Source organism: Papio anubis, chromosome 1, assembly GCF_008728515.1.
Source record: "Papio anubis isolate 15944 chromosome 1, Panubis1.0, whole genome shotgun sequence".
Taxonomy (NCBI): domain Eukaryota; kingdom Metazoa; phylum Chordata; class Mammalia; order Primates; family Cercopithecidae; genus Papio; species Papio anubis.
Genome location: NC_044976.1, coordinates 165011546 through 165023771, shown reverse-complemented (window position 1 = coordinate 165023771; position 12226 = coordinate 165011546). Strand labels below are relative to the sequence as shown.

The window sequence follows — 12226 nt, the reverse complement described above, 5'->3', positions numbered from 1 at the left end:
TATTAAATTTCATAAATATCAGTGATTAAAACTAGATTCATTGTAAACAAGTTGAATTTACAGATCAATTTTTAGAACACATACATTTCAATACCGTAACATTTCTTGTAGAGTTCAATTTCAATTTCAACAGCATAGAAAACACAGTATGTAGCATTCTTTACAGGGAAAATGTTTATCTGATGCGCCTCTGTATGTATGACCCAATATAAACCTCATTTTATTGTGGCACATGTAAAATTTACTTTGGCAATGATTAATCATATATTCTCATGAAATTATTTTACCTTTTTTCAGAAAGAGAATGTGAACTTCCTAAAATAGATGTACACTTAGTTCCTGATCCAAAGAAAGATGAGTATAAAGTTGGAGAGGTGTTGAAATTCTCCTGCAAACCAGGATTTACAAGAGTTGGACCTAATTCAGTTCAGTGCTACTACTTTGGATTGTCCCCTGACCTCCCAATATGTAAAGGTGAATGTTTATCTTACAATTGCTGAAATAAGAATTAGAACTTCAATACCAATTTTTTTTCTTAATTTTGTTTGGGCTTCCGTCGTCTGTAATCTAATGAATTAAGTCAACTTAACCATTATTTACATAGTATTTCTACTATAGAGCAAGTACAGTCGTGTGGTCCACCTCCTGAGCTCCTCAATGGGAATGTTAAGGTAAAAACAAAAGAAGAATATGGACACAGTGAAGTGGTGGAATATTATTGCAATCCTAAGTTTCTAATGAAGGGACCTAATAAAATTCAATGTGTTGATGGAGCGTGGACAACTTTGCCAGTGTGTATCGGTAATGTATAAAATATTAATATTTAAACTTGTCAAAACTTTTGTATTTTGGATCAAAAGCACATAAATCATGTTTTCACAATAAACTTTTTTGTAAAATTTACATAGAGGAGGAGAGTACCTGTGGAGATATACCTGAACTTGAACATGGCTATTCCGAGATTTCTTCCCCTCCTTATTACTATGGAGATTCGGTGGAGTTCAGTTGCTCAGAATCATTTACAATGATTGGGCACAGATCAATTACGTGTATTCATGGAGTATGGACCCAACTTCCTCAGTGTGTGGGTGAGAATACACCTCTTAAATCAACATTTAATAAAGTTTAATATTTTTATTGTAAAAACAATATTAGCAACTGAATTTTTGAAATTTACAGATATGGCTCAAAATGTCCAGTCTTCAATATAATGAAACCAATCTTTCTCATATTGTTTATAATTCAACGTGTGTCTAGAGAGAAAAAATAAAGTTAGCAATATAATTTTATGACTCTTTCTGCCTCTGATATCAGTATTGTTTATATTTAAAAGCATGAAGCAACGTTTTACTTATAAAATTGTCATGTGAGGCCAGGTTGGTTGCTCACGCCTATACTCCCAACACTTTGGGAGGCCAAGGCAAGAAGAATGCTTGAGGCCAAGAGCTAGAGAGTAGTGTGGGCAATATAGCAAAAGCCCATCTCTATAAAAAAAATTTGTGTAATTAGTTAGGTGTGGTAGTGCATGCCTGTAATCCAGCTACTCAGGAGGCTGAGGAGGGATGATTGCTTAAGGCCAGGAGTTCGAGATTACAGTGAGCTTTATTGTGCATTCCAGCCTGGGCAACAGAGTAAGACTCTTTCTTTAAAAAATTAAAATATTAAAAAATTGTCATATGATTAAATATGAGTACTATTACTGAGAAATTATAACTGTTTTATATAAAATAAAAATATCATTGTTATGTGGTACTCCTTTTTGGCACTGCAAAACAAAGAAACAAAGTTAACAAAATACTTACTACTCTCCCATAGGATTCTTTTCTCTCTTAAAGCTTCCAAAAGCAGTAATTTTTCAGTTTATTCCATATCAGCCAAAATAAGTTAATGTGCTGGAGGGTTGGTGGGCCACAGGCCCTCTATGTCAGTGATATAGCTAAGTGACATGAGGTAGTCAGGGAGTGAGTCAGGATGTAAATCTCATTGGTGGACTTCACACTGTAAGTCTCATGTCCTGATCAGCAAGAAGCCAAGGTGATTCACTTACAGTGTGATTTGAGATGTACAAGTCTTTAAAATCATCTTGACTCTTTGATGACTAACTGGATGGATCTTGGGGACCCTCATTCCCTTTCCTCTACAACTGAGTTATTGCCTAAAGTTTTCCTGGGTCCTGCATGGTAAGAGTCCTAAATGTCCAATCCCACTTGTTCATCCAATGAAATATTCAATGATATTTTGTATTTACCGAAGTACAAAATGTCTTATGATAGATATTCTCTCTTGACATTTCAGCAACCGAATACAGGGCCTATATTTTTACATAATAGCATTTTGAGGCAATGTGATCAGGAATAACTTGGTTGGTGAAATTTATAATGATAAATCATAATTTTACTATGCTGATACTATTAACTTTTAGCTATGTTTATGTAACGGTTTGATTCATATAATTTGAATTTTCATAAAAATATATTTATTTTATAGCAACAGATCAACTTAAGAAGTGCAACTCATCAAATTTAATTGTAATTGAGGGAAATTTAACAAACAAGAAGGAATTCAATCATAATTCTAACATAAGGTACAGATGTAGAGGAAAAAAAGAACACATACACACAGTCTGCATAAATGGAAAGTGGGATCCAGAAGTGACCTGCTCAAGTAAGCTCTTATTTTGTTTTCAGAAATGTATTCTATTTCTCATTTGGAAGAATAATACATACATTTTTGTCTTTTAAAACTTTAGCTATTTATTATTACAAATGCTCCTGAACCACGAAGGTAATTTAGAAACTAACGGAAACACTGTTTCTTAATACTCACTGTGCCATGTCAATTACTTACCTTTACTATTAAAAGGGAAAAAAAAACACACATAAACTTATTGGTTTTTTAAATTAACATTCAGGCATTCCATGTCGTCATTACTGTTGGAGGACCAGTACTTTCCATTCCTTTTCTTGTCAACAAATGTTCCGGTGCCTATACCTCTGTCTATTCCAATAACCACTATATATCTGTTTGTGTGTATGTGTGTATGTATCTGTATCTATTTCTATCTATTCATTTATTTAATCAATCTGTCGATTCATCTACGTAACCATCTATTCATCTATCTGTCCATCTATCTAGTCATCTGTTTATCTATTAATTTATTGTTTATCTATTTTGAAAAGTTAGTCATATTGACACCTACTGTTTCACTTGAATAGTGTAGGGTTTATTCCAGTCTTCCCACATTCGATACATGTATTTTGCTCTCCAGTTGCGTTCGTTGCCTCACTAGCCTCAATATTTTTACTAATGTCTCTCAGTCTAGGATATACAGAAAGCATTGACAACCGATACAAAAACTAATCTACTGTCAACATTTCAATATGTTTAGGGTCCTTAAAGAAGCAAATAATGTATACATGCAGTGAAGTGTACATGTTCTACAGTTTTTTCTTGAAGTTTTATATTTTATATTTTCTTGAAGTTTTAAAAATATTTATATCTATATTTTACCTAACTTCTACTTAGGTTTATCGAAATGATCGTATGGTTATTGTCCTTTCTGTTAATGTGATGCAGCACGTTTACTAATTTGCCTGTGTTAAACCACCTTTACATTCCTTGGATTAAACCCATTTGTTCATAGCAAATGCTCTTTTTAATGTGCTGTGGGATTTGTTTCGCTAATATAATGTTGAAGTTTTTTTGTACCTGTGTTCATCAGGGGGGTTTGCCTGTGGTTTTCTTTTGAGTTGTGTCCTTGCCTGGTTTTGGTTTCAGAGTAATGCTGGGCCACTACAATGAGTTAGAAAAATGATCTCCTCTTCCAAGTTTGGAGTCGCTTTAGAAAATAGTTACTAGCTCTTTTTAAAATGTTTGGTAGAATTGAGCAATGAAGCCATCAGGTCTTGGATTTTCTTTGATGGGAGACATTTTATTACTGATGTAATCTCTCTTTAGGATTAGTCTGTTAAGATTTTTCCATTTCCTCTGAGTTAATCTTAGTAGGCTGTGTGTGTCTTGGAATTTATCCATTTCTTCTAAGTTATTCAATTTGTTGGTATATAATTGCTAGTAATGGTCTCTCATTATTATTTATATTTTTGTGGTATCAGTTGTAATGTCTCCTTTTTCATCTCTGATGGTGTTTCTTTAAACCGTCTCTCTCTGTTTTCAGTTATTCTTGTTGAAGCTTTGTCAATTTTGATTATCTTATAAAAACAATTCTTTCATTGATATTTTGTACTGCTTTTGGAGCTCATTTTTCTTACTTTTGCTTTATGATTTCTATCCTTCTACTAATTTTGAGATTGATTAATTTGTTCATGTTTTTCTGCTTCTTTGAGGTGTACTACTAGATTGTTTATTTGAGTTTTTTCCACTTTCTTGATATAGGCATTTATTCCTATAAATGTCCATCTTAGAAGTACTTTTGCTGCATCCCATAAGTTTTGCCATGTTTCGTTTCCATCTTCCTTTTTCTCAAGATATTTTTAAATTTCTTTAAATTTTTGGACCACATTATTGCTTCAGAGTGTATTGTTTAATTTTCACCTAATTTTTACTTTTCCCTAATTCCTCCTTTTTCGATTTCTCCTTTCATACCATTGTTGTCAGAAAAGATACTTGATATGATTTCAGTCTTCTTGAATTTGATAAGACTTGTTTTATGATCTAACATATGACATGTTCTGGAGAATGTTCTGTGTGCATTTGAGAAGAAAATATTATATGTTGTTTTTAAGTAGTATGTTCTTTATATGTCTGTCCAATCTATTTGGTATAAATTATTGTTCAAGTTTAATGTTTCCTTATTGATATTCTGTCTGGATGCTCTCTCTAAATGTTGAAAGTAAAACATTGATATCCCCTACTATTACTGTGTTGCAGTCCACATCTCCATTCAGATTCCTAAATGTTTCCTTTATATATTTAGTTGCTCTGATGTTGAGTGTATACATATCTTTGCAATAGTTGTATTATCTTGACAAATTGACCCTGATATCATTATATAGTAACCTCCTTTGTCCCTTTGTACAGTTTTTCCCTTAAGTCTATTTTGTCTGAAATAAATATAACTACCCCTTCCCTCTTTTAGTTTTTATTTTTACAATTTTTTTTCCATTCTTTCACTGCAATCTATGAATGTACCTTACAGTGAAGTAAGTCAATTGTAAGCAATTTATAATTGAGTATTAATCTTTAATTTATTCATTCTAGGCTTTTTGATTGTAGAATAGATTCCATTTCCATATAAAGTAATTTTGATAGGTAAGGATTTATAGTGGCAATTTGTTAATTGTATTCTGGTTGGTTTTTAAACCATTTGTTTCTTTCTCTCTTGCTTGCTTTATATATACTTTGGTGTCTTTCTGTAGTCATATGCTTAGGATTTCTTCTTTAATCTTTTGTATATCTATTAGAGGCTTTGCTTTATTATCCTTAGGCTTGGATAACATATCTTACAAAAGTCTATTTTAAGTTGATAGAAACTGAATTTTGATTACCTATCAAATCTCTAAATTTTACTCTGCCCCTCTCATGTTTTCTGTCTTTGATGATACACTTTACATCTTTCTATAATTCATATCTCTTAACAAAGTTTGTAGCTTCAGTTGTTCTTAGTAGCTTTGCCTTTTAACCTTTATTTGCCTAGCTATATTTGCCCATCACCATTGAAGTATTAGAGTGTTTGGATTTCATATTGTACTTACTTTTACTAGTAAGTTTCATACTTTAAGACCTTTTTGTTACTAATTAGCATCCTCTCCTTTCACCTTCAAGAACTCCCTTTAGCATTTCTTGTAAGGCAGAAAAGTGTTCTTATGCTTTCTCAGCCTTTTTTAATCTCAGAAAGCCTTTATCACTCCTTTGTTTTTAAGACAGAATAGTGGAATCTAGAATTATCGGTTGGCAGCTATTTTCTTTCAGAACTTTGAGTATATCAATCCACTTCCTTATGTCCTGCAAGGTTTCTGTTGAGTAATCCACTGACAATCTTGTGGAAATTCCATTTTATATAACCATTCACTTTTTATTTGCCTTTTCTGCACTGCTCCAATTTGGCGTTGCACCTGGAGTTTTTACATACCATTTTAAGACCACCTATTTGCTTTATGATCTAGGGAGACTGGTATATTTCCAGTATCTTCTGCTGTGAGAATTAAGAGTTTTTGGATAGAGTCCTTTTGGAGGTAAGTAAAAGTTGCAGCACTTGATGGAGACATAAACCTTTTTGGGGATAACCATGGAACTGCATTTTAAACACACTTTCTCTCCACTGCTCTTGGGCAAAGAAGCTCCTGAAAGTGCTTACACACCCATATAAAACTGCCATTTTTGTGTGTGTGGTCTAGATAGACTCCGGATATATTTTGTGCCCTCTACTCCCAGAACCAAGAGTTTTACGATGTAGTCCCTGAATGAAAGTTATAAAAGTTAGGACACTCAAATTTGTGTGGACAAACTAGTTGAAAGAGTGATCTGTGTCCCTGGATTTGTCACTGGGGTGAGCCACTAGAACCGGCTAGAGAAGTGCCCGATGCGAGTTCGTTAGAATCCAGACTGCAAGTTTTTTAGAATTTAGACCTCCAAGTAGCCACAGGAAGAATATTCATAAAACTCTTTCTTCGGAGGAACAGGGGTCTGTGTTTTTTCAGCCCATTCTCTGAACTGCTATTAGGGAATGAAGTTTCTGGAAGCTCTTCAGCACCTGTATCAAACCACATTTTCTCCTGTGATCTAGAGAGACTCTCATGTGTCTAATCTCCTCTGCTTCCAAAATTAGTGAATTAAGAGCCAAAGCACAGGAAATCTTAAACTTTGGATGTTTTATGTGAGATCCAAAGACTCCTCTCCACAACGAGAAATTGGGTTTTTGAGATTCCTTTTCTAATTGGATGGTGCAGTGCACAAGACTGGGGTCCATGCTCCAGTGTGTGGCAACTTTTCTTACTTGTTCAATGTGAATGTTTTCTTCCTTGCCTGGTGAGTAGGAGTCCCTTTGTTGGTCTCCGACTTTCTTTCAGAAGGAGTTCATTCATGAATAGATGTTTGTTTAGGACATTCTTGGGTGGAAGAAGAGTCAGGAGCTTCCACTCCTGCCATGTTGCTGACATCACCCCATGCCTAGCTCTTTATTTTACTCCCAGGAAACTAGAATATTACAGGTATCGTTAAGTGCTCCTACACAAGCAAGAGAGAAACCAGTACTTCAAGATGCTCCCCAAAACACTAGCATGATAAACACATAGTTCACTCTTACCTTTCCTCTCTGAGGGAGAAGCAGCCAAAATATATTGGTTTCTGTTTACTTTAGGGGGTTGCAAGAGGCTTTGCACTGGTTTCTAAATTTCTCACAAAGGGAATTGTTTCCAATATCATCATTGAATCAGTGTGCTTGCCAGGGCAACAGCGAGTTGTGGCTTCCTATACTGCCATCTTGCTGATGTCACTGCCCTCTTTCACCCTCAATATTAATCATTTTTTAAAAGTCTTGATCATTGTTTTACTTTTTTCCCAATTTTATTAATATTTTCAAAAACCAATTATAATACCTTTAAATTTTCTCCATTTGCTCTCTATTTTTTTAGATTTCTTATATTTTACTAATTTTAGCTTTGCAGCTTTCTCCCTTTTCTATTTTTCTTTGTCTGTTTTCTCTTCTTCACTGACTTTATTGTTTTCTTCCTTCTGATGACTTCAATTTTAATTTCACTTCTCTCAGTCTTAAGGTGGAAAACGAAAACATGGTCATAAACTATGACAATTTGAAAACATAAAACTTTAAAGCACCAACATTTTGAGCACTGCTTTAGCTGTGTCCCAAAATGTTACATATGTGTGTGTGTGTGTGTGTGTGTGTGTTTATGCTCTGTGTGTGGGGAGACAGAGAGAGATTTATTTTTATTTTATTTGAAATATTTTCTCACTTGCCTTGTGGTTTGTTTGTTGATGATCTTTTATATAGATGTCTATTGCTTAATTTCCAAATATTTGATTTTTTCTAGATAACTTATTTTTGCAGGTTTGTAATTTAATTCTGTTGTCAAAGAATACTGGGAAAATTGCAATGTTTTGAAACACTCAGTGTTTTAATTGCATAGCATGTAATCTACCTTGCTGATGGTATTATTTACAAATAAAAATGTGCATACACACTAAATGTAGAATTAGGCTATACTGGATCAGAATGTTCTTTAAATATATTTGGCTGTGTCACAAATTTGTTAAATAAACAATCTCTTTCTCAATTACTTACTATCAGAAAATACTTTTAAGATGAGTAATAATGATTACAGTACATATTGAAATCAATGGGATACAGCTTTAACAGAGATGTATTTGACATCACAACGTGCATTAGAAGAAAAAAAAATAAAAGTAACAAGTACTACAATCAAGAAGGTAGACAGGAACGTACACCTAACAGAAACAGAAGGAAATTATCATTCAAGCATAAATAGTTGCTCATTTGTCTTAAGAAAAATAAATGGACAAGAAGGCTAAAAACATGTTAAAATATTGAAAAATAGAAATAAGTCAAAATACTTTTGATAAAATATGAAATACTTTAATTATCATAGGCAAAAAAAGAGAACTTGAAGTTATCAATAAATAACCTTTAATAAAGTTTTATTCACCCAAACGTCTCCCTGAATTGATAACAAAATGTCAGACACTTGAAATCATTGCCATGGTTTCCTAGAGTATGCTTGCATAAAGCGTTAGGTGAGGTAGAGCATACACTGTGATAGGAGGAAGCAAATCAAGGGATTATAGAGGGCTGAATGCTCCTAGATGCTTCTAAACTCCCCCATCAGTGTCAAACAGGACATGCATCATTTTCATAGGATGAAAAAATAAGATATTTCTGATGTATCGCAATTTAACAAGAGCTCAGCTGTGAGTTTACAAAGGCATCTTTATATGTGATTATATAACTTTATATGTGATTATATATATTAGTATATATATAAACTATATATAACAGGCTGTGCAATGCATTAAACTGGGTGCATACCATCCATTTAAATATACCTAAACAGTATAGGTTAGTTAGTAAATAAAAGCTCTAGGGGAGTTTCAAGCTTTAAATAGCACACGATAAATTACTAGTGAATATATTTAATGCTTATATTGGTCAAGTGTCAGTACCAAATTGATTATTAACTAAATGTAATTCTACTTCTGGCTAGTTAGATTCTATTGACAGAAAATTTTGTGAGGGTTTTAATCCAATTCTAATGAATTTGATCATAGATATCAATTTTTATTATTGCATGTAATTAAGAGTGTGTAATACCGTTAAACATTCTAAAGGTTCAAAGTAATTAAAATCGATAATACATAAATTACGCAAAATTTATTATACAAATAATATATGAAAAAACTACAAGAAAATCGGAGAATACAAGCCAAAAATTTTATCGTTTAATGTAACTGTTACACAGTTGAAAGGTATAGCATATGTATACATAGAACATCACAATTAAGATGTGATAATTTATGAAACATAGTTATTGAATATCCAATTATTCTATTTTCATCATAGAAATTACGATTTTTAATCAAAAAGCCTAATTTTAATATTTAAATATTTAAATTTTTATTTTAATATTAATCATATTTTTAATATTTTCAATAATTTTTAGTGGCACAAATACAGTTATGCCCACCTCCACCTCAGATTCCCAATTCTTGGACTATGACAACCACATTGAATTATCGAGATGGAGAAAAAGTATCTGTTCTTTGCCAAGAAAATTATCTGATTCAGGAAGGAGAAGAAATGACGTGCAAAGATGGAAGATGGCAGTCAATACCACGCTGTGTTGGTCAGTAATGTATAACTTGTTTTACTTAATTCTTTCAAATGAGGTTAATACTCTCTTGTGCTTTGTGTAACCAAGAGAGAAGTTCTTTCTCTGTGTCTACTCCTTTACCCTGACACAATAAATTAGGATGTAGGCTCATTAATCAATAACCACTCTTTCAGTTTTTTGGATGAAATATAGCCCAAATCTTTGGAATATTATGTCAATGTCATATAACTTTTCAATTCATCATATTTTAATTATCATGATGAATAGGACATGACTGAAGAGGATTATTGACCAAGAGGATGGTAACATAGATATGGTAGAGGAATATATCTTTGTAAGTTTCTAATATGTTTTGGTTTTTAAATAATTTTATTTGTTCAAAGTATACTCACTTTAAAATCCAAAATAGTATTTAGTTTTATATTTCAATCTAAATATTTTGTTTGTTCTTGACCCTTTGCTTTTTGTACTTCATTTAGAAAAGATTCCATGTACACAGCCACCTCATGTAGAACATGGAAGCATTATTTCATCCAGGTCTTCACAAGAAAATTATGCACATGGGACTAAATTGAGTTATACTTGTGAAGATGGTTTCAGGCTATCTGAAGAAAATGAAATAACATGCTACATGGGAAAATGGAGTTCTCCACCCCATTGTGAAGGTTAGGACAATACAAATACTCAATTTCTGTTTATGGTAGAATTCACTAAAAACAATCTCTTCTTATCAAAGTGAGGGGACAGAATAATTCAGATTGCTGCATATATAAAATTATTTATATATTATACCATTACAATACTTTTTGCATGATTGAATCTATTTTACTCCTGTTAATTTTATTTTGTTCATAATAGAATCATTTTTTATTCTGGCATTTAAAAAATAATATCTAGTGAAATTAAACATATCCATATTAGTTCGTTCTCATGATGATATAAAGAACTGCCTGATACTGGGTAATTTATAAAGGAAAAAAGTATAATTGGCTCACAGTTCTGCATGGCTTGGGGGGTCTTAGAAAACTTACAATCCTTGTGAAAGGAGAAGCAAACACATGATGACAGGAAGGATAATTGCTGAGCAAAGAAGGAAAAGCCCCTTGTAAAACCATTTGATCTCATGAGAACTCACTCACCGTCACAAGAAGAGAAGCATGGGGATAACTGCCCCCATTATTCAATGACCACCCACTGTGTCCCTCTCATGAAACATGGGGATTATGGGAACTACAATTCAACAAGAGACTTAATTGAGGACACAGACAAACCATATCATTCTACCATGGCCCATCCCAATTCTCACATCCTCACATTTCAAAACATAATCATGCCTTCCCAACAGTCCCCAAAATCTTAACTTATTCCAGCATTAACTCAAAAGTTCATGTCCAAAGTCTCATCTGAGACAAGGCAAATCCTCTCTGCTTATGAGTCTGTAAAATCAAAAGCAAGTTGGCCATTTCCTAGATACAATGGGGATACAGGCATTGGGTAAATGCTCCCATTCCAAAAGGGAGGAAGTGACCCAAACAAAGTGGCTACATGCCTGATGGAAGTCCAAAATTTAATAGGGCAGTCATTAAAACTTAAAGTTCCAAAGTTATCTCCTTTGATTCCATGTCTCACATTCAGGTCATGCTAATTGTTGCAAGGGGTGGGCTCCCACAGCCTTGGGCAGAATCTGTCCCTGTGGCTTTGTCCCCTTTCTGGCTACTTTCTTGGGCTAGCATTGAGTGCCTGTGGCGTTTCCAAAAGCATGGTGCAAGCTATCAATAGATCTACCATGCTGGGGTTTTAAGTACTGTGGCCCTGTTCTCACAGATCCACAAGGCAGTGCCCCAGTGGAGACTCTGTGTGAGGACTCTGACCCCACATTTCCCTCACTCAACGTCCTAGCAGAAGTTCTCCATGTGGGCTCCACCCTGCAGCAAACTTCAGCCTGGACATCCAGGCATTTCCATATGTCTTCTGCAACCTAGGTGGAGGTTCCCAAACCTCAATTCTTAACTTCTATGCACCCACAGGCCCAAGACCACGTGTAACTCCCAGCAAGGCTTGGTGTTTTCACACTCTGAGGCAACAGACCAAGCTGTATATTGGCCCCTTTAAGCCACAAATGGAGCTGAAGCAACTGGGATACAGGATATCATGTCCTGAGACTGCATAGAGCAGTGGGAGCCTGGGCCTATTCTATGAAAGCATTTATTCCTACTGGGCTTCTGGGCCTGTGATGGGAGAGGTATTATGAAGACCTCTGACATGCCCTGGAGACATTTTCACCATTGTCTTGGTGATTAACTTTTAGCTCATTATTTTTGCAAATTTCTGCAGCGGGCTTGAATTTCTCCCCAGAAAATGAGGTTTTCTTTTCTATTGCATTATCAGTCTGCAAATTTTCCAAA

The 12226-nt window shown here is 34.0% G+C and overlaps 1 protein-coding gene across 1 annotated transcript in view; it reads left to right on the top strand.

Annotated features, from left to right (window-relative positions):
- LOC101011023 (complement factor H-like) overlaps nucleotides 1–12226 on the top strand; it is a 47562-nt gene that overhangs the window by 22160 nt on the left and 13176 nt on the right. Inside the window, exons 4-9 of the mRNA XM_009191006.4 lie at nucleotides 298–474; nucleotides 619–801; nucleotides 909–1088; nucleotides 2488–2664; nucleotides 9651–9833; nucleotides 10301–10486. Coding sequence (XP_009189270.2) covers nucleotides 298–474; nucleotides 619–801; nucleotides 909–1088; nucleotides 2488–2664; nucleotides 9651–9833; nucleotides 10301–10486 — 1086 coding nt within the window. The remainder of the gene's footprint in view (nucleotides 1–297; nucleotides 475–618; nucleotides 802–908; nucleotides 1089–2487; nucleotides 2665–9650; nucleotides 9834–10300; nucleotides 10487–12226) is intronic.